Source organism: Medicago truncatula, chromosome 8 (genome assembly GCF_003473485.1).
Source record: "Medicago truncatula cultivar Jemalong A17 chromosome 8, MtrunA17r5.0-ANR, whole genome shotgun sequence".
In the NCBI taxonomy this organism is placed as follows: domain Eukaryota; kingdom Viridiplantae; phylum Streptophyta; class Magnoliopsida; order Fabales; family Fabaceae; genus Medicago; species Medicago truncatula.
Genome location: NC_053049.1, coordinates 8,292,576 through 8,313,374, shown reverse-complemented (window position 1 = coordinate 8,313,374; position 20,799 = coordinate 8,292,576). Strand labels below are relative to the sequence as shown.

At 34.0% G+C, this 20,799-nt stretch overlaps 2 protein-coding genes and 1 non-coding gene across 3 annotated transcripts; all 3 read right to left on the bottom strand.

Moving 5' to 3' along the window:
* Nucleotides 1–281: 281 nt before the first annotated feature.
* On the bottom strand, nucleotides 282–5,791 carry LOC11446156 (uncharacterized). The gene is made up of 5 exons (XM_024771921.2): nucleotides 5,578–5,791; nucleotides 3,566–4,205; nucleotides 2,725–3,456; nucleotides 2,558–2,641; nucleotides 282–948 (listed from the first exon to the last, which is right to left on the bottom strand). Exons 2-4 carry the CDS (start codon nucleotides 3,896–3,898, stop codon nucleotides 2,570–2,572), a joined length of 1,137 nt encoding a protein of 378 aa, XP_024627689.1. The 5' UTR covers nucleotides 3,899–4,205; nucleotides 5,578–5,791; the 3' UTR covers nucleotides 282–948; nucleotides 2,558–2,569.
* A 2,843-nt stretch (nucleotides 5,792–8,634) lies between these two features.
* LOC11445679 (65-kDa microtubule-associated protein 5) lies at nucleotides 8,635–16,235 on the bottom strand. The gene is made up of 11 exons (XM_003627402.4): nucleotides 16,048–16,235; nucleotides 15,197–15,406; nucleotides 14,533–14,778; nucleotides 14,217–14,432; nucleotides 13,587–13,733; nucleotides 13,322–13,499; nucleotides 12,500–12,651; nucleotides 11,350–11,389; nucleotides 9,923–9,996; nucleotides 9,774–9,848; nucleotides 8,635–9,127 (listed from the first exon to the last, which is right to left on the bottom strand). Exons 1-11 carry the CDS (start codon nucleotides 16,117–16,119, stop codon nucleotides 9,026–9,028), a joined length of 1,512 nt encoding a protein of 503 aa, XP_003627450.1. The 5' UTR covers nucleotides 16,120–16,235; the 3' UTR covers nucleotides 8,635–9,025.
* A 4,162-nt stretch (nucleotides 16,236–20,397) lies between these two features.
* On the bottom strand, nucleotides 20,398–20,504 carry LOC120577766 (small nucleolar RNA R71). Its single transcript, XR_005643748.1, has one exon. It is a non-coding gene; the product is annotated as a small nucleolar RNA R71 (small nucleolar RNA).
* Between the last annotated feature and the right edge of the window lie 295 nt (nucleotides 20,505–20,799).

Below are 20,799 nucleotides of genomic sequence, written 5' to 3'. Positions count from 1 at the left end.
TTCTTTTGATAAAAACGAAACTTTCATTTCGTTCAATAGAACATTATTTTATTACCGTGCTTGCATTGAGCTACTCATCCTTTTTCCCCTTTTTTCATGCTTCTGTCAATGGAGCAGGTTCTTGATTCAGTGTTTTAAAGAGAGATGAGAGGAAGAAGAGCTGTAATCAGATTATGGAACACAATTTCCTTCCTTTTTTTTCTCTCTTTTTAATTTTTTTTTAATTATTTGTTGTTTTTTTTCATTTATTTAATTCTTTAATTTATATGTGGCTTTTTTTATTTATTTTTAATTAAAACAATGCACACGTGGCGCCTTTGAAGTGTCACATCAGCGTTGACCGAGTCAAAATTGGTCTAGGGGATCAAAACTACCAAAGGTCCAATACATAGGGGCTGTTTTGTATTTTAATTAGTTAGGGTGCCAAAACTGCCAAAGATCCAATACATAGGGGCTGTTTTGTATTTTAATTAGTTAGGGGTCCAAAATCACAACTTCTTAAAACATAGGAGGCCAAAAGTGCAATTAAGCCAATTTTTTACCTAGCAAAGACATTGTCTACAACCTTTAAGCTTAGTGGAAAATAATCATCGTTAACGCCAGTAAATAATAATATATAAACTGAAAAAGCAGGTTGATGCATACTATAGACTAAGATATAAATTGGATATTCTAACTAAAATGGTTTCAAACTCAGCATAAACTCATTTCACGTAGTTATAATCAAACAAGTGAAGAAGGGTTATCAATAAGCTTTTGCAGTAACTGCCTTATATAGTTAGTGCATTGACAAAAGCACATGCTGTTGGCTACAGGAAAAAAGTCTCGCAAAAGTGACCATCTTGATTCCAATCTTCTCAGGACAAACTCGGGTATCCTTCACCGTGTTCTGCAACTCACCATCTACTTTTGTTCACTGATGCAGAGGGTCTTCAAACAGTAGGAAGACTGGTTTCAATTGAAAAAGCACACATTAAATCCAAAAAACTGCATAATCTTTTTAATAAATTCAGATTACAAGCCTTGCACTGGCTCAAACAAGAATATCATTTTTATTTTACCAGACAAGTAAATCATTAAGAAAAAAGAAAGCTAATCCAACAGTCAGCATCTTCAATAATTTAGAGACAATATCTCGCACACCAAACAGAAAACCAAAGCAGATACCAATAAGGATATAAGAAGCAATAAATTCTATTCTAGAACTCATCAACCGATCATTTTTTTTCAAACTAAGGTACATGGAAAAAAAATGCAAAGGAAGCCAAAAACCAAGCTGCAAACGTTTTAATAAAAAAAAAATAAAAATTCAAGGGAGATTTTGGCTTCTTTGCAGTTCAGACAAACCAGGTACGAAAAGTGAAACAAAAAGTCAATCTATTAGTTTGCAGATCCTCAACAAGCAACACTGGAATCATCCAAGGAGAAAACAAAAAGCTTCAAACATAAATCAAAATGAACCGGAAAAAAATTCAATAGATCAATTATTAAAAGGCATAGCTTATATGTGATTTATTTTGTCGTATAATTCAAGATGCACACATGTTCAATAAACTAAAAGCATTTTCCTAAATTAGGAGATAGAGTTTATCCGAAAGCTGTGAAGCATCTACGAGCTATAAGTTAATTAAAATTACTCTTACAGATGCATACACACATTCATTGAAAATCAATTCCATTACAATTATAATGATACAGCTAGAGATGAGAGTTTAGGTGTTGATGACATGTCTAGTCATCCACACCAGTACCCAAAATATGGAGAGTGTATGTTAGGAAAAATAGAAAGAAAGAAGAGAATGATGAGCTGGTGGTAAAGAGGTGTGATGCGTGACTCACTTCTGTTATATTGGGATTGGGTAGTGGCGAAAGAGGTCAGGAGGAGAAATTCTGTTAGTTGCAGAGATTTGAGATATTCTCTGAGTCAGTAAGCATAGCTCGTCATTCTCCTCCTGACCTCTTTCTCCACTACCCTATCCCAATATAACAGAAATGAGTCACGCATCACACCTCTTAACTGACAGCTCATCATTCCCTTCTTTCTTTCTATTTTTCCTAACATACACTCTCCATATTTTGGATACACGGTGTGGATGACTAGACATGTCATCAACAGAAATGTCATCAACACCTAAACTCTCATCTCTATCTGTATCATATACAGTTATACACAATCTAGTTTCTCTGTTTCCTCAACATATATGTATTAGTTATTTATTCCTATCGTCCTGCACATATAAGAACTATTTCTATATTCCTAGCCTCTCAACAACATATAAGAATAATTTATATTTTCTTAAGAACCTTCTCTCTAACAAAGTTTAGTGACTCTAGTACCAAGGCATAAGATGCAATGAGGTATCTATCCATGTTTAGAGACTAGTTTAAAGGTCCTATTCTTACCCATTAACAAGTGACCTATACTTTTGTACGTGTGAAAGTTTAACCACAAAGATAGCACAAAGTATATGTAAAGGAAATAAAAGCCATCGTCATAAAATGAATATTAAAAGTGTTGGGTCAAGATAGGCTCTAATATTAAGACCATTATGGTTACCTCTACGATCCCTTATAGAAAGGCATGAAGACCATCATCGAGTGCACTTCCTGAGGTCAACGAGGCCCTCAAAATTTGGAGGCACTACAAGAAATAAACATTGATCAGATGTGGTGAGATTATTAATATTACATAAATATATAAGGTTCTCAATTTTTGCTACCTACCTCCCTCATGCCAATAGAAATTGTTTCTGCCGTTAGAGAAGGAAAGTATTCACGATAATCAGGAACTGAGATATTTTCAGACATCTCACCAAAGTTCAAGTTACTGTGAATCAAATACTTGTTTGGTGGTGTCTTCAATACACAGCCACTTTTTGCAGCATTCTTTTGGATGAGACTAATATTTGGAATCGAATCCAAAACCGACTCGGGATTGCCCGTTTCTTGTCTAGTCAGACACCATTCTATGCTTCCATCTGACTCAGCTTGAAGGCTTTTATAGAACATAAAAATTGGTGGATCCTTTTCACATCCAAACATACAAACTTTTGATGCTAAACTGTGAGCTACTAGTGGCTGCAGCAGCAAATTATTGATACTATCTGGTAAATACATAGCCTTCAGTTGTTTTGCACTTCTATAGAGAGAGTCGATATTAGCTAGACCTGTCTTACAATTCAATTTTTCAATGACACTCCCTAACGGATAGGCTAAGAAACTAATCAAAAACTCCACAAACTTCTCATCCGTATACGCATATATTATCTTTTGCTCTTCCTTTGTCATGAATACCTCCAAACTCATTCTCTCAAAATTGGTGTCATCAAAAATATCTTCAGATGCCAATTTCGTATAATTAATTACATCAGCTTGCTCGATAAGAGGCTTGCGTTGGAAGCAAAAATCAGTAAGTGGAGTTGTTGATGACACGCAACACTTTATCAAATCAACCATCTATAACACAAGTTTAAAAAAAAAAAAACCAAAAAACTAAGGTACGACGACTTTATAATTAATGTATATGTATATATAAAAGTAAAAAAATTAAAGTATGTATATATACCCTTTTTCGGTCGACGTGAACCAGCCACTCTTTGAAAGAGTCCCTGCTTTCCAGGTTGCCTTTAATTAAATTAAACCCGGATGAATCAACTGTCAAAGGCTCTAATCTAAGACTGTCGTCAATGACATATATTAAGTCACTATCCGTGAGAAACCCATTATGAGAATGTTGGAGCTTAATTGGATGGTCAAGAAGTCCCCGGCAAACACATTTAGTATCATTAGAAGTAGAAACATGATGTGATGGGCATTTATGCTTATACTTAGAACATATGAAATATTCAAGTGGGTGGGTTTGGGTCAACATTGAAGGAAAGAGACTTGCAGTAATCATCTCTGCAATTTATCGGAGCCAAAATCAGCTTCTTTGCATCTGCACCATTGCTATATTGAACATGGGGCATCTTCTCGATGGAAAATTGAACGTTGTTTAAGCAACCGAGCTTTACTTTCTCCAAATCCTCGCTTTCTTGGCATAGGGTAGTCAGACTACCAAGCGGAAGGGTAAAGATGCTTAAGAGAATGTCAAAGAAGTCCTTACGCGCAGCAGCGTAGACAACTTTGCTTACGCTTTCATCATAAACAAAAAGAAGAGGAACTGTTGGGTCACTTGTATTTGGAGGAAGAACCTCATTCAGTAACTGTAAAAGAAACAAAATAAACTGAATTATATATCTTTCATGGGAACATGATTAAGCATGCATAAAAGAAACAAAATAAACTTAATTATATCTCCAAGGGAACCATATTCAGCCTCTATAAAAGAGAGAAAATCAACATTTTATACTATAAATACAAGAAAATAACAAAGCAGAAACAAAATTAAAACTGTGCTGGCTTGAAAATGATTAGAGATGAAATAAAGGTATAACATTAATTCAGCTACAAGAATATAGGGAATTATAGTTCTAGAGAGCATCTTTTTCTTTACAGCATATTTCCCAGACTTTTTCATTGATTCAACTAGCATCAGAAAACCAAATCAAATAACATAGCCAAAAAAATACTAAGCACGGACACAACACACACTTATGAAGAGTTGGGTGGGGAATCTAATTATTATCTCACTCCCCTATGAAGCACAGACACTCTTCGGATTAGGCGTGTCCCGGTGTCGGACACGTGTCGTGTCGGACACGTGTACGACACTGACACTTGTAATTACACTAAATTATGTGATTTTTTCAAATTATTAGCTATGTCGGTGTGTCGGTGTCAGTGTCGTGTCCGATGTTTCATAGTCACTCCCTCAAAAGGGAATTATAGTTCTAGAGAGCATCTTTTTCTTTACAGCATATTTCCCAGACTTTTTCATTGATTCAACTAGCATCAGAAAACCAAATCAAATAACATAGCCAAAAAAATACTAAGCACGGACACAACACACACTTCTGAAGAGTTGGGTGGGGAATCTAATTATTATCTCACTCCCCTATGAAGCACAGACACTCTTCGGATTAGGCGTGTCCCGGTGTCGGACACATGTACGACACCGACACTTGTAATTACACTAAATTATGTGATTTTTTCAAATTATTAGCTATGTCGGTGTCAGTGTCGTGTCCGATGTCCGTGTCCGTGCTTCATAGTCACTCCCTCAAAAGGGTAAAAGAATAAATAGTGACAATGCAATCTATAATCTATCTAAAATATTGGACAGACCTTTCATTCGAATTCTGAGACCTTCTACAGTTATTTTACACAACAGGCATGCAAAATGGGAAAGAAGAAACACAGTTAAAAGGAAAAGAACAAATTACAGCTATATAGTACAAAGACTTCAAACTTTACTAAACTTTTTCAGTTCTCATTAACCCTAACCCTCAACAACCCTAAACCCTAACCCTCTACAACCCTAACCCCAACCCCAACCCCAACCCAAACACAAACGTAATAAAATATTAAGAAAAACAGAAATCAAATAATCAAATAGTAGTAACGGGAAGAAGAAAAATATAGTAGAAAAGAAGAAAGGAGGGAAAGAAGAAGGACAAGAGGAAGAAGATGGCTTACTTCTCCTAATCTATTCCTGTTAAAGGAAAGAGGATGATGATACGGAGCAGAACTTTCAGCCTTCGTCATTGAAGGAGATGAGGGTGGTGAACGATGAAGCTAGCAGGTTCAATTTCGATAGAAAAATGACAGTGAAGCTAGCAGGTTCAATTTCGATAGAAAAATGACAGTGGTCAAAAGGATTTCTTCAAATCAATCATTTTAACCTTATCTTATCTTTTTTTCTTTTTTTGTCCAATAATTTATATAGCTGCATTCCTCCCTTATCAAAAATACTGAAAATACCCTTTTAAATTATACTCCCTTTGTCGTCAAATTATTCGTGTATACTAAATTGGGTTATTATATTCCTAATCCTAATAGTTAGTACTCTTATAAAGTGGAGGTGGAGTCTTTTGTGGATGGGAATGGCTCAAAAGAATAAAACATGTAAGTTTATGGAATTACATGGTTAAAATTCTATGTTAACAGGAGTTACTATCTACCTACGTGTGACATGCATTGTATAAACGGTCAAGGCCGGCCCTGAGGGAGCGCAAGCAGCTCTAGCGAGCCAAGCCTCCAAAATTTGGGGGCCTAAATATTATTTTTTTAAAATATAATATATGTAATTATTTAATATATACGAATGGCGTAAAAAATAAATAAGTCAAACTGAAATGGCCAAACGGTAACAGCACGAACTGATGGTATCCAAGTCTCGGGTTTGACACTCTGAATGTAGGTATTTTTTAAATTAGTACTTCTTTTTTCCTTTTTTACTCTTTAATTAACCCAGGATCCCTTTTTCTTTAATTAATTTGTCTTTTTTAATTAATTATTTTTAGTATGAGAGGCCTTTTTGGTTTGGACATAATTTAGTGTGGATTTGAGGCTCCTCAATCTTCTCTCCAATTCAACCAAATTGTCCTTAATATATTGTATTATATATTTAAAAATAAAAGCACAATATCATTGTTTTCTTCTTATAATTTTTGCCTCATACTTATCGTATAAAATTATAAAGCACTAACAACAAATATTATAATTTTTCATTTGACAGAAAAAACATTATAATTATTTTCTAAAAAAACATTATAAATATTTTATTTTTTCCTTTGTACAAATTAAGGAAAATAACACCCTAGAAAATTGATAATGATATTCGTTTGAAGTTGTATTTTTATATTATTGATTAGAATATCAATTTTTTTGTGTTAGTTACAATAATGACTTCTTTTTTTATCTTTACGGATCTTATTTTTAATTTAAATTGATAATTGCTCTTTTAAAAAAAATTATGTTTTTATTTTATTAGGGGCCTATTTTTATATGAGAGCCGAGCCTCCAATTACTCAGGGACGGCCCTGAATACGGCGGTTGTAGTTGTCACAAAAATAAATGTTACAATCCGCATACACTTTCTTTGCTTCAAGTGCTCTTTGAAGTTCTTCAATCTCAATATCATTTGGATCCTTTGTTTCTTCTTTTATGGTTATCCCCATGTCATCAAATCGAGATGGCACCGTTCTAAGAATCTTTTCTATGATTGCCTTATTAGAAGAGTTTCACCACATCGCTTCATCTAGTTATTGATTGTTTAAAAAATAATCCTCTATCTTCTCTTATTTCTTCATCTGCAACAATTCATATTGGCTGAGATGTTTTCCTTAGGTTGAGGTGAAGGGGAGGAGCTTGAAAATGGCGGCGTCGGTTGTTTGTCTGGGAGGAGGAGATGGTAGAAGAGTGTAAGGCTATTTTACTTGGTGTCTCTTTACAGGTTAATAATTTGGATGAATGGAAGTGGCTTCCCAATCAAGGAGATGGTTACACTGTTCCTTGTGTCTACCAGTTGCTCATTCATCATGAGGATCATACCTTGGATGCGGTTTTGGAGAGTGTCCGGTACAAACATGTTCCATTGAAGGTGTCAATTTGTGACTGACGCCTTTTGCGCAACAGATTACCGACAAAGGACAACTTTGTCAGACGTGACATTATTTCTCCATAACATCATTTTTGTGTGAGTGGATGCGGTCAAGTTGAATCAACTCAACATCATTTTTGTTTGAGAATCTTGAAACAAGTGTGCTTCATTCTATTATTCTAAGGGTTAATAGTCATTTTGGTTCTTGAATGTATAATGAGTAGTCACAACAGTCCTTTAATGTATCAAAATTCAAAATAATTTTTGATTGTGCATTTCGCTAGTCAAAATATTCCCTCAATATCGACATTAACTATTTTTTATAAAAGGACTGATATGACCGTAAGTATTTATAGAGACTAATATAACAATAAGTAAATATTATGAGAGACTCATATGATAATATTAACCAAATATTTAAGGTAATAGACTATCTTGACTAACATAGTGCACAATCAAAAACTATTTTAAAATCTCGATAACTGAAAGATTACTGTGGTTACTTATTACACATTCAATTCAGAGACCAGAATGATTATTATCCTAAATTTTAAATTGCAGACTACAGCCACGCTTTATTGCAATTGGATATCTTCAAATTATGCAACATAAACTGTATATTTTGCAATTGAATATGTTAAGAAATGTCTTTAAAATTTGTCAAAAGATTACATCTTCACAATGTATCTAACCATTTGCATACAATTTTTTAAGATTACAGTTGTTTAAAACAAAAGAAGCCCGACATAAAAATATAATATGATAATAACTATCTAATACTATAGCGAACTAAAACAATATGCAATCCATCAAATTACAATGATATATCATCCAAATAACCTTAGAGTTATTAAATGGAAATCTAAAATAAATATTATTAAATAGAATATGTTTTACTAAAATAAGATTTATCAATGGAGTGCTGCGATGTCAAGAACTAATCCTACTTTGAATTACTGAGTTGTAGAAGATGCACGTGATAGGCTTTCATTTTTTATTTTTTTTCACAAGGTGTCTTCAGTTAGAAAATCCCATTATATAATACACACAAACAAAAAGCTTAAGACTACATCATACTTCTTTCATGTGTTCCAACTCTAGTAAAGTTGAAACTACAAAACTTATTGCAACTACCGACATGAATGAGTATGTATGGATGACTTTTCTGTAATTTATTTCTATTAGCCCACCACAACTTATACAATCTTTCTGCATTGAGCCTACAGTTAGTCTTGTCATCTGTCATGTAAGAATTCACAATCAACACCCCAAGTTAACACCAATCTCTATTTTGTTAGAGAGCAAAAAGAAACAGAGTTTCTAGAATAAGCACATATACAGAGAAAACTGATTTACATGAGTCAAATTTGATGGGCGGCTTTAACTGCTCCATGAAACAGAATCAACTTTTGGAAGAGAAACATAGTTCACTGGAGTTATGTTATTCACTCTGCACTTTCTCTGCGATCCTTTGTACCCGAGATTCCATAATGGCTTGAAGGAGTATGCATTCAGCGCCCAGTTGGTGTCCCAGATATGGTGCTAACATGAGTGCTCTGGTTCAGACGGCTTCTTTGTTGCAGATCCTGAACCAGACACTGCTTCTTGCTCTACAGCAAGTTGTTCATTAACCTGCTTCTGCTCCTGTTAACAATCAATTGCCATCCAAATTAAATTGTGACAAAAATAGTGCAGAGACTTGATTTCTTTGTGCAGTGGTATAGGACATTTTTCAATTTCTATATCCCCTGTCAACTAAATTTAATTGACCACATTGGCACTAATGACTTGTCTTTCTGTGAGATACATCATTATTTAACTGAACGGTGTTAGGGTGAAGGACTATAAGTGGTGTATTTCAAAACCTAAGGATCAAAATGATACTTTTTAAAGGAGGAGAATTAAAAGCAAATAGTCATATTTATGAGAACTAAAACCAAATTTAACCTTCAAAACTTATCTTCTGTGTTTGTCATTTTTGTTCATTTAATAGTATCAGTAATGCATGGTCATACCATAGAATGGCGGTAATGATCAATTTACTCGACAACATTATTTTGTCCAATCTTTGTATAACATGGGTGATAAAAAAAATCACTTGATTATAGACAATGTTGAAATAAATTTTTGAATAAGCCAAAAATAATATCAAAAGGAATAAATATGAGCTTGACGGAAACTGAAGATTAATTTTCGTTCAGAATAGATTTTAAGTTCAACGATATAGAAGAAGTAAGATGTAAGAGAAGAACGATAGAGGGAGAAAATATATCATGACTGTAAGTCATACCCGAGATTTTCGCTTCTCTTCTTCTCTCAGTTGCCTTTGTACGTTGTATTCATGCAAGCTATTCAATAATGGAACCTGAAATAATTGAGTCAGAACCTGACTAATCATTCTGCATATTATAGTCAATAACATAGTATAGTCATCATCACCTTTTCATATAAGAAACTTTTTTCTTCGTTTGTCTCCCATGTTTTCACTTTTGTAGTCAAATTCTCTACCATAGCTGCTCAGTAAAAAATTGGAAGGATGGTTAGTGTTAAGCGAGCTGCTCAGTAAAAAATTGTAAGGATAGTTAGAGTTGAGAGAATGAGGAAATTAGCGGCATAATAATACTACAAGTTACAGCCTAGAACTAAGCACTTGTATATGCACTTTCTCAAATGAGAATTATTTTCAGTCCTTCGCATATGATATTCAAGCTATGAGAGACAAGAGTGATTACCTAATCATACTAATCTGCCAACTTTTGAACGTAAAATAAAGGTTTTCACTTATTAACATGACCCATTTCTATTCCAAATCCAATAATTGGAAATCCGAAAAAAATAACAATTGTAACTTCGATGCTGCTTCTTACTAAAATTTTACAAAAAAATCAATGGCCTAGTTGACCTTAATTTACTATTTTCACCCAGTGAGTGTAAACACTTTATACCATCCAACAAAAAGCTTTTGAGAAAATCAAACTTCAAGCAGACCTGAGCTTCAAGAAGCCTGACATGAAATTTTGAACTACATATAAAATGATGATAATCTTGTATTGGATAAAGCTAATCTCATTCTCCCCACATTTATTGAATTCACTCCTTTCAAAATTCCGCTTATACTATAATGCCATTAAAGTTATATAGATTTTGAATTCACTTTCAAAATGAAAAGCTTTTTGTCAGTCAAGCAAGGTCAGAAGTTTCTAATTGGCAGTTTGTTGATCGCGCAGATTCAGTAGCTACTCGCAAATGGAAAACCTTTGTGGCCTCACTAGTAAAGATTTCTTAGATAAAGATAATAGGAGCTAAATCATATTCCCTCCTATCGCTATTACAAGCAAAACAAAACTTTTTAGGTTCATTGAATAATTGATGTGTCTGGTCTATAATGCATCAACTATTCAAAAGTGATGTTTTGCTTATAATAATGATGTGGCTTCTTTCACTTAAAAATAAGGTAGATAGTTACCAACTGGTTGAACTAGGAACCAGCCAGCTTGCCAGTTGGTTCAATTTCGTACTTTAATACCATTTACTTTTTTTATTTATTCATTAGTCATCCAGTTAAACCATGGTTGAGCTAATTAAACCATGATCTGCAGATCTCGCCAATTTGATCACCGGTCAGATTTTTAAAATATTGATTAACAGCATCGCATAATCAAACTATATACGGCCATACTTGGAATCACTCGGTATGTTATAAATAACACTAGCATCTTAACAGCATTATGATTCAAGCATAAGCAGCAACTAGTTCACAGGTTTCCCTTAACATGAAGGCATAAATATCTATCAAAATAATCAAGATTCGCTAGATCAACTCAAACTAATATAAATAAAAAAATCAAAATAAAATAATGACTCACATGGAATCTGGGTGACAAGAATCCGCGCTTTCTCCGCACGCTTCAAATGAAAACAATAGAAAGCTTATCAAACATTTTTAACTGATCAATGGTAAATTTGATTTTGCTTTAAAATGACAAAATTCATCAACTTGAGACTTAGCGAAAATCTTTTAAATGTTACATGTTATGAGACTAAATCATATAGAAACAAAAAAAAATAAAAAAAAATTCATTGCATCCTACGCAACAATGTATTTTGTGCCAACAAAAAATTCTCATAATGCATTCACCATGTTTTAGATTCTTCTATGATCCCAAAATAAATTTCATTTTACTAGTTCGAATTGATGAATTAACTTCTGATAACAAAGTCAAAGTACACAAATGCCATCAATGACCATCATGGATAGCTTAGTATTGATGTCAGTAACTTTTATGATTTCATTTTCAAGATACTGCAAAATGACCAAATCAGAGAATGTTTAAAACTTAATCTAATATTCTTTTACGCACCATAGATACGGTGAGATACCATTACCACATTTACAAAGAACACAATCAAGATATTGAAGCAAATTCAACAACCGATTGTTCAGAATCATCAAACTCCTTACATAAAGAATCTATAAGATGTTATACTATCTACATGCGCATATTACATGTAAACTGTCAATGATCAATTATCCTAATAACTAAATTTATGAGTGAATGCTTGTAGATAAATGATTTATATCACACGTAAGAATACTTGAGGTTTTCAGTGAGGACAATGCACAGGACCACCCTACCTAAGCTAAATATTAGATTAAGGCTATAAAATAGTCGATAGTTAAATATTAAAAAGGAATTTATTCAAAAAAATACATTAAAAGGAAACCAAAGAAACTCAAATTGAATTACCAATGAACGAAAATAAAGTATAAACTCAAATTGAATTACCAAGAAACGACAATAAAGTATAAACTATGGTAAATTATGTGCATATGACAGTCACCAGCTTCCCTTTTGACAACGATAAGCTAAATATGTAGGTTGAAAACAATCATAAAAATATTTGCAGATATAAATGATATAAAAGAACATTTGTTGTACTCTATGGTGATAAATTTCAACTGCATCAATCTATGGCTTTATTTAAGAATGAAATAAACTGAATAAAGTTATCTACCCTTTCATATTCATCTAACCACTTTTCCTCCTCAGCTGCAGATTTCCATTCCGCCACCCTGTCTATGATATCTCTTCTGCTTTGAGCTTGCTCTTTGGCCTTTCTGATTTGTTTATCCATGCCTTGAAGCAATTCAGACATATCAATATTACCTGCAAAGCCATTAAGCATTATGGATGCACGCATAAGTCTGTAACCAAGGTTGTCAGAATCGAGATCTTACATCAGATCGAAAGGGATAGCAAGATCATAAAACATAAGATCGCAACAACGATTGAAAGATTCTACTCAATCTTGTAGGATCGAAAGGGGATAGAACAGTCGTAAAACATAAAATCGCAATCAAGATCAAAGGATCCTACCAAAACAAAAATGATACTAAAAATATATTATATGGTGCATAAACAACTAAAAGTTTCAAATCTTAAACAAACATAAAACAACCAAGTCTCAAATCTTAAACAGAAATGACTCGAAGTCTCAAATCTTAAACACAAAGCTTAAACAAAAACGATTCAGCCAAGATCGTTAGAATCATATGGAATCACACTATTTCACGCTGATTTCATGTTTTCATGCGATTTCGCAGGAATTTTACTCAACTCAGGATTCTATTCATGATCCGGATTGGTAGGGGTGAGTGAAATCGCAAAATTGTGGGTTTTCACGATTCTGATTAGGATTCTGACAACAATGTCTGTACATCAGGTCGAGAGTGTATTTAAGAGGGAAGAAAACGGAAGCTAATGGTACATTTGTACGTAGCCACGTTTAAATTTCAAGAAAAAAAATTCAACAACACTTCAGGGATAGTTTATGTACCTATGAGGTCGGTCAGAATCTGTCTAGCAGCTTTAGCATCCATATCCATGTGTGCTCCTCTATGAATTTCTTCAAGTTCATTCTGTCTTTTAAACGCTAATTCCTTCTGTCTTTTAAACACAAATTCCTTCATCTTACTGGGATTCAAAACTTGTAAGCGCTGAACTTCAACATCAACCTACATAAATATAAATGATCAAGCAACTAAAATTCAGATGATAGAAATTAAAATTGCAATGCAAGTTCAAGTCGTTGAAGGTTTCACCTGCTTAACGATATCATTAGAAAGGCTCCCGTGGATTGACACTTCGTCAACTGATGCTGAAATTAATCCAATAACATCGTCGCAAACGGCCTTTTGCTCATCAGTTGTTATCCCCATAAAATCCCATAACTCTTCCAAAAATTGTACCTGCAAGAAAGTGAAATTATATTCATAAATCTTCAAGAACCTATTGGAAAAAAGTGTTCCATAAATAAAAAAATTAGAAAAGCAAAGAAAAATTACGAGTTCTGCTTCATTCGTTGCATCTTAAACCTTATTTTTTAAACCATTGAGTTGACTGTCCAATACATTCTAATCACCTTATTCGAAATTCCAATTGTATACAAAGTAGGACATTAGGACATCAAAACAATTGTGATATCAGCAAGAAATTAAGAGACAGGTAGCAAAAGCTACTGCAATTCGATGCAAGAAATGAGTAAATTGATTAGGATACCAATAACCATTTAACACTAAACTATAACTGTTGGTACAGCTTTAACGGTGATCATTTGATGTATCGAATGAGATGATCCAGCCGTATTACTTGCAATAGCAACAGTGAGACACGTACAGCAACCACGGGTATAAATTCATTTGCAGTATTTCATCTAGATCAGAAAATGTCACCTTTTGTAGACTTTGTTGCTTTTCCTGCTTTAATAAAAGAACAGATTCATTTAGTCTAGCAAGAGTTTCATCACTAATGGATTGTTGTGCACCATTTGATGAGTCGTTCAAGCTTGGATGGATACCATTTAAAATCTCCGAAATATCAATTGACATTACTGCTGAAAGCTCACTGATAGTACTGATATGACTCTTCACTTTCTGATGGCGTATGTTCTGAGAGAAAAAAGGAAGCATATTAAGCTAACACTTAATAGGAACTAAAAAAACTTGGAGGTACCAATATTATGTGACTATATTTTGAATTTGGTAGCACCTTTTCATTTTGAAGTTCATTGAGATGTGATTTGAGTTTCCCTAATTTTTCCATGGTCAGATCACATTGATCCACATCTTGATCCGTGACACCTTTGGACTGTCCACAGCCTGCTTTTTCAGCACGTATCTGAGAAATTTGGGACTTTATTTCTAAAATTTCCTTGACTCTCTCTTTCTTCTTGAACCTCAAGTCCTCCACGACAGGTATGATGTTGGCTAATTGCTGCTTCAGAGTGCCCTTTCCCTGTCAAAAGCAGAACTAAGTTGGATGAATATTTATCAGGAAGATTCAATTCGTCAAATTCTAATTGTGAAGAAGAGCAAACAAGAGATTCAGGAATCATCAAACAGGGATTGCAGTTATTAACTCAAAAGAATAGAAGGACATAATTAATCAACGAATCTGATAATGATTACAGCACAAAGAAACACAATATTAGAAAAAATGAAAAAGAAAAAAAAAATGCATCTGTGAAGTTCAATTTCATAAATAACTGCACATATGCATATGTATAATAAAGAGTTAAGAGTACAGTCTTCTATCTAAGTAAACAGTAAGGAAAATAAAAGTAACTAATAAATGCATAAAAGATTTAAAGAGAGAGCAAACAAAATTCAACTATGGAAAGTTTTAGGTTCCATAGTATGTCAATGGAACATACCCGTGAGAATGACACATAATCTTCCCCTAGAGAAGAAGCGATATTAGCGATTTCAGATTGAAAATCATCCAACACCTTATTCAAGTAATCTTTGTGTTTTATGGTGTCCTCAACTTTTCTATGATAAATTTCACTATACTCTTGCTCTATCTGAAGAAGCATATTGTCTCTATCAGTGTCACTCCATTCTCCAGTCTCATCCCATATCGCCTAAAAAAAACAAAACTTTAGGTCATTAATGCATTCACAAAAGTATACATTCATATATCCATCAACGTTTCAGTCGATTTATGATTAAAAACAAGTAAGAGTAATTGCTATTACTACTTATTCTATTTCTAATTAAGACAATAATTTAACCACCAATAGAAAGGGATTATCAGAATACTCTTTTTCAATTATGCACACAGCACACCATCTTTCTGAGGTAAACCAAGATTTTTATATAAAATACAACATCACCCAACAGATATTTTTCATTCGGAAAATAATGCGAACATTAAGAAAAATATGAAGGAAGGAACGAATCGGTATTTAATTGGCTACCGCATCCATGATTTCCGCCAAACACACACCGAACCTTTTCAAGATTTACGCCAGAAATCGAACTAGCAAACATATAGTTAAGAAACCCGTAGATGTCACGAGTATAAAAATCATTAAACGATTCAGCATAACAATAAAATAGAACATTTTTATCATCATTATCCAAAACCAAATGAGCTGAAAATGAAAGAAAGAAACTGTGATGAATCGAACCTTTAAGTGACAGATTCAAATTTCAATAATTTCCATCACTCAAAATACATAAAAAATAAATAAATAAATAAAAAAAGCTTGAAGTAAAGAACCTGCAATTGATGGAGGAGAGAATCGCCGCGGGTGGTACCAGAAGGAGAGAGAAAAGGATGCGTGGAGGCCATTTTTGCAAAGAAGGTAACAATGAAGATAGCGAAGATTCGTTTGTTTCTACTACGGACTTGAATTGAATCCTCCTTCTCAGTTTCAAAAGAGACTACCGCTTCTTCACATGCTATTGGGTTTTGGCGCCAAAAAAAGACACTACTAGTACAGCTTCTTCACATGCTTTTAGGTTTTGGCGCAAAATTCTCTTTGTTAAATTTTTCCGGTATAAATTTTATTTTGATTAATTGAGTCATAAGTTTATTTCTTTGACAAAATTTAATAATTACTTCATCTGATCGTTATTATAAATTTTACATACATAAACTATTCAATAAATTCAAAATATTCTTTAATAAAAAATCTAAATATTTTTTTTCTTATAATAGTAACAAGAGGAATAGTCAATTAATGCTTAAACAAAAGAATAGTTCAAAACTTCGAAAAACAAAATAGGCATTGTTGTAAATTGTTGTTTTTCGGGTTCAGAAGCATACCTTTTTAATAAAGTCGAAATCACCACCGAAGATATTACCATGTTGAGTCTTCTTGAAGTCCTACCGGGTTGAGTCACGGCACTATCCGAAATTGTGCAAGGTAGACTAACAACCGTGTGCCTCCAGGATAAAACAGCTCAGTTGTTCGATAAATACTGCATCGTATATGATCGTTCGAAAAATAACACCCTCTAATATGGTACTAAGACCACTCTTTAATACTGAAACAAATATGTTATTGTTACCATTCTATTATGGTGGTAAGACCACTCAAATATGGTGTTACCACCATTCTAATTTTAACTTCTCCAACTATGGTACTATGACCACTCATATATGATATTGCTACCATTCTAACATCCAACTTCTCCAAGAATTGAAGAAGAATATATATTTAAGATCATCTTTATTATACCGAAAAAGGGATCATGATCTTAAAATATTATTTATTCTAAAGAGAAATAAATAATTGAAGGGACTATGCTCTTAAGACCATTCTTATTTTCGAAAGGATAATAAACCAACGATGGACTATGGTCTTAAGAATACTCTTAATTCCGAATGGACAGAAAGGAGTAGAAAAAAGGAGAAGGACTTGTCGACACAAGTCGAAGGAGGGAGAAGAGAGGAAAAGCACAGGAAGCATCAACTGTGAATTTCGGTGTATGGAAAGCACTGTGTGAGCTCTCTATTTATAGAGAAAGTTCACAACTAATAAGTGAGAAACTTTGGGAGCAAGTAATTCTCATATTAGATATAGTACAAAAATATCTCAAATTGAGTCTCAAAATATATCTTATTGAGTACAAAAATATATTATTCAGTACAAAAATATATTATTGAGTATCAAAACATTTCAGATCATGTACTAAAATATTTTAGATTGCGTTCCAAAATATTCTTGATTGCGTTCCAAAATATTTTTATCAAAACTTGGGGACTAAGAAAACACTTTCTAATAATGATTAAATTAATTATTTAATTTATCATTTCCAAATAATAATATATATATATATCAATATATATTTTTTCTCTAGTGCTTATTTCGTTCACATAATTATGTACCCCCGTTAATTAGAGGTACACCCCTACTATATAAACACTACTAATGTGTGATCCATCCGATGTGGGACTTTCACTTTTTTCAATTCACACTATGCTAGTTCTACCCATTGTGGGAATTTGTGTTTAGTCAATTACTCAATTTCCACATATGTTCCAACAATCTCCCACTTGAATTTAAAAAATGATTTCAACAATAACGTCAAAGACGTTTCCATAAGGTTGCTAATAAACAAAGGTGTTGCAAACAAATTGAACCTTTGCATAGCGGATAATACTCTGACTTGTCAATTGTTTCCTATAGCATTGAACTCTATCTCAGACATAGAACTCGCACACAAACCTTTTCCTTAAGGTGTATTCTATAAGTCGGTGTGTTTATGGCCTTGCACGTGTATCCCAGTTTTAATGAACACTATAGGAATTCTGCCTCTAAATTTCATAGGACCGGCCTCAGTTCCACATTCATATAGGTGAGTTTATCAAGGGTACTCTTGTAACTAGGTACCCCACTCAACATAGAGTATAGACCTCATTAAGAGTTTCTATTACCTCATCCTTCTTTCGCTGCAGGATCATGCTTTCTTAAACCTTATCATAGTATGTTTTACCACTTCATGACTTGTTATTACCCATTGAACCTAGGTCTTGGGATCTCCAATCATGTAGGTCGGATTCCCATCACTTAGTGATCTATAAGCATTAGTCCCATCCTATTGGATGTGTTTAGGACTTTCTTTCTAGTAATTCCTTTCGTCAAATGATTTACTAATTCTTTCATCAGTACGTACATGATATACTTTAACCGTTCCTTTTGATAGTAGCTAGCTCTCTAATCCTATGTGTTCGTGCCTTAATAATCGCCTCTTGCCATTGCAATAACGATTCTCAATTTTGTAATATGTTGTGATGAGTCATTTATATGTTATTTTAATATGCTTTTTAGTTTAGTTTTAATTAGATTTTATATAATTTTATATTAGTATTATTTCCTTTTTAGAATAGTTTACTTTAAAATGCAATTTATTATATTTCAGGGAAGAATATTGGATGGAGAGAGTCTTGGAGCAAAAGAAAGGGGTTTGGAGCAGATTGGACACAAAAACATGAAGATTGGGAAACAAAATATATCTCCCACAAGTCAGAAGCCTGGCACGGCCCGTGCTAGCCTTGGCACGGCCGTGCCACCCTCCAGAGACCTTTTGCTGCTTTTGCTTTGACTCCAAGCTATTCTATTTTGGCGCACAATCTACCGAGGAATATTCTTGGAATATACTTGCTTAGATTTTAAGTCAATTGTGTACTATAAGTAGAGTAGCTAGCCATCACTAATATTCATCTTTACTTGGAATACAATAAGTGACATTTGCTTTTCTAAATAAAGTTCTTTTCCTTTCCTTTATTTTATTGTCTTTTACTTTCATGCTTTCTCTCTTCTCCCCCATGTCTACGATGAACATGAGTGAGTAGACTTCTTCTTGTCTTGGGATTGTTGGATAAGTCTAAATGACATAATCCTAATCAAACCAAGCCCTAAGCCTTAATCTTATGTAACCCTAATTTCTTATCTGAATTCACCGTCTTAACATGGATTAACCATTATCAAACTGTGGAAACGAAAGTGGAGGGTTTGATAATTGTTCGTCCATTATTCCAAATATCAATTCATAAAACGAAAGTGGAGCTTTGATATTCGAACAAGTGAATTCAGACAAGGATTGCAAAGTCAGCGAAATAGGCTTTGCAATCTTTGAGACATATAGTTTCGATCTTCAAGGGAACTAATAACAATCAAGTCAGCGAAATAGGCTTGGTTGTTAGAGGAACCAAAATCCAATAGTAATCAAGTCAGCGAAATAGGTTTGGTTGCTAGAGGAACTTAAGAGAAACTGTCTTGAGAAATTAGGTCCAACATAACATTATAAGCTTATGGTTTTGGTTTGAGAAGGACTTGTCACTTAGATGAAACCAACGATCCCAAGGCTCTTTTATTATATTGCTTTCAACCGTTTAAAAACCCCCAATCTACAATCTCTTCTCACTTTTAATCATCTCTAAAGGTTAATTAAATTGAACTACTCCCTGTCGGAACGATACTCTTTATTACTACTTCGGTAAGACCGTGCACTTGCGGTTTTATCTCATCAAGTTTTTGGCGCCGCTGCCGGGGAGTAAACTAATTTAATTAACTCTTTCTTAGTGATTAGAACTCTCTTCTCTTTTCTCTTCTCTTCTATTTTTCTTTCTTTTGTTTTTACCACTAACTTCTTGGGTTCTCGGTTTCTTATGCGAAGAAGTAAAAGTCTCGGAGAATTTATTCCTGAGATCGAAAGGTTTTTGCATAAGAAAAAGAGAGAGGCACAAAATAATACCGCTATGGCTGAACGTACTCTCAAAGAGTATGCTACTCCTTCAACGGAAGAGCCACAAGCTATTATCGTGTACCCAACGGTTGCGGGTAATAACTTCGAAGTCAAGCCTGCACTACTCAATTTAGTGCAGCAAAACCAGTTTTCTGGATCACCCACTGAGGATCCAAATCTCCATATTTCTTCCTTCCTTAGACTCAGTGGCACCATAAAAGAGAACCAAGAAGCCGTAAGACTTCATCTCTTTCCCTTTTCCTTAAGGGATAGAGCTGGCGCTTGGTTCCATTCCCTAGAAGTCGGTTCCATTACTTCATGGGACGATATGAGGCGAGCATTCCTCGCCCGATTTTTCCCCCCATCTAAAACAGCTAAGCTTAGAGACCAAATTACGCGTTTCAATCAAAAAGATGGGGAGTCTCTCTATGAGGCGTGGGAGCGTTTCAAGGAAATGCTTAGACTTTGTCCCCACCATGGCCTAGAGAAGTGGCTTATAGTCCACACGTTTTATAATGGCTTGACATATACCACTAAAATGTCTGTTGATGCAGCTGCAGGTGGAGCTCTAATGAACAAAAACTACACGGAGGCTTACGCTTTGATTGAGGACATGGCTCAAAATCACTATCAATGGACCAACGAAAGAGCGGTCACCACTCCTACTCCCTCTAAGAAAGAGGCAGGTATATACGAAGTCTCTGAATATAACCACCTTGCTGCTAAGGTTGAGGCATTAACACAAAAAATTGAAAAACTTAATGTTAATGCTGCCCCA

Coding starts and splice junctions, on each gene's coding strand:
- LOC11445679 (XM_003627402.4), bottom strand. CDS start 16,119: ATGGCCTCCACGCATCCTTTTCTCTCTCCTTCTGGTACCACCCGCGGC. Junction 12,652..13,321: donor GATTCTGACCGACCTCATAG/GTACATAAACTA, acceptor ATGGCTTTGCAG/GTAATATTGATATGTCTGAA. Junction 9,849..9,922: donor AAAGTTTCTTATATGAAAAG/GTGATGATGACT, acceptor CAATTATTTCAG/GTTCCATTATTGAATAGCTT.
- LOC11446156 (XM_024771921.2), bottom strand. CDS start 3,898: ATGATTACTGCAAGTCTCTTTCCTTCAATGTTGACCCAAACCCACCCA. Junction 3,457..3,565: donor TTCACGTCGACCGAAAAAGG/GTATATATACAT, acceptor CTTGTGTTATAG/ATGGTTGATTTGATAAAGTG. Junction 2,642..2,724: donor TTTCTATTGGCATGAGGGAG/GTAGGTAGCAAA, acceptor TATTTCTTGTAG/TGCCTCCAAATTTTGAGGGC.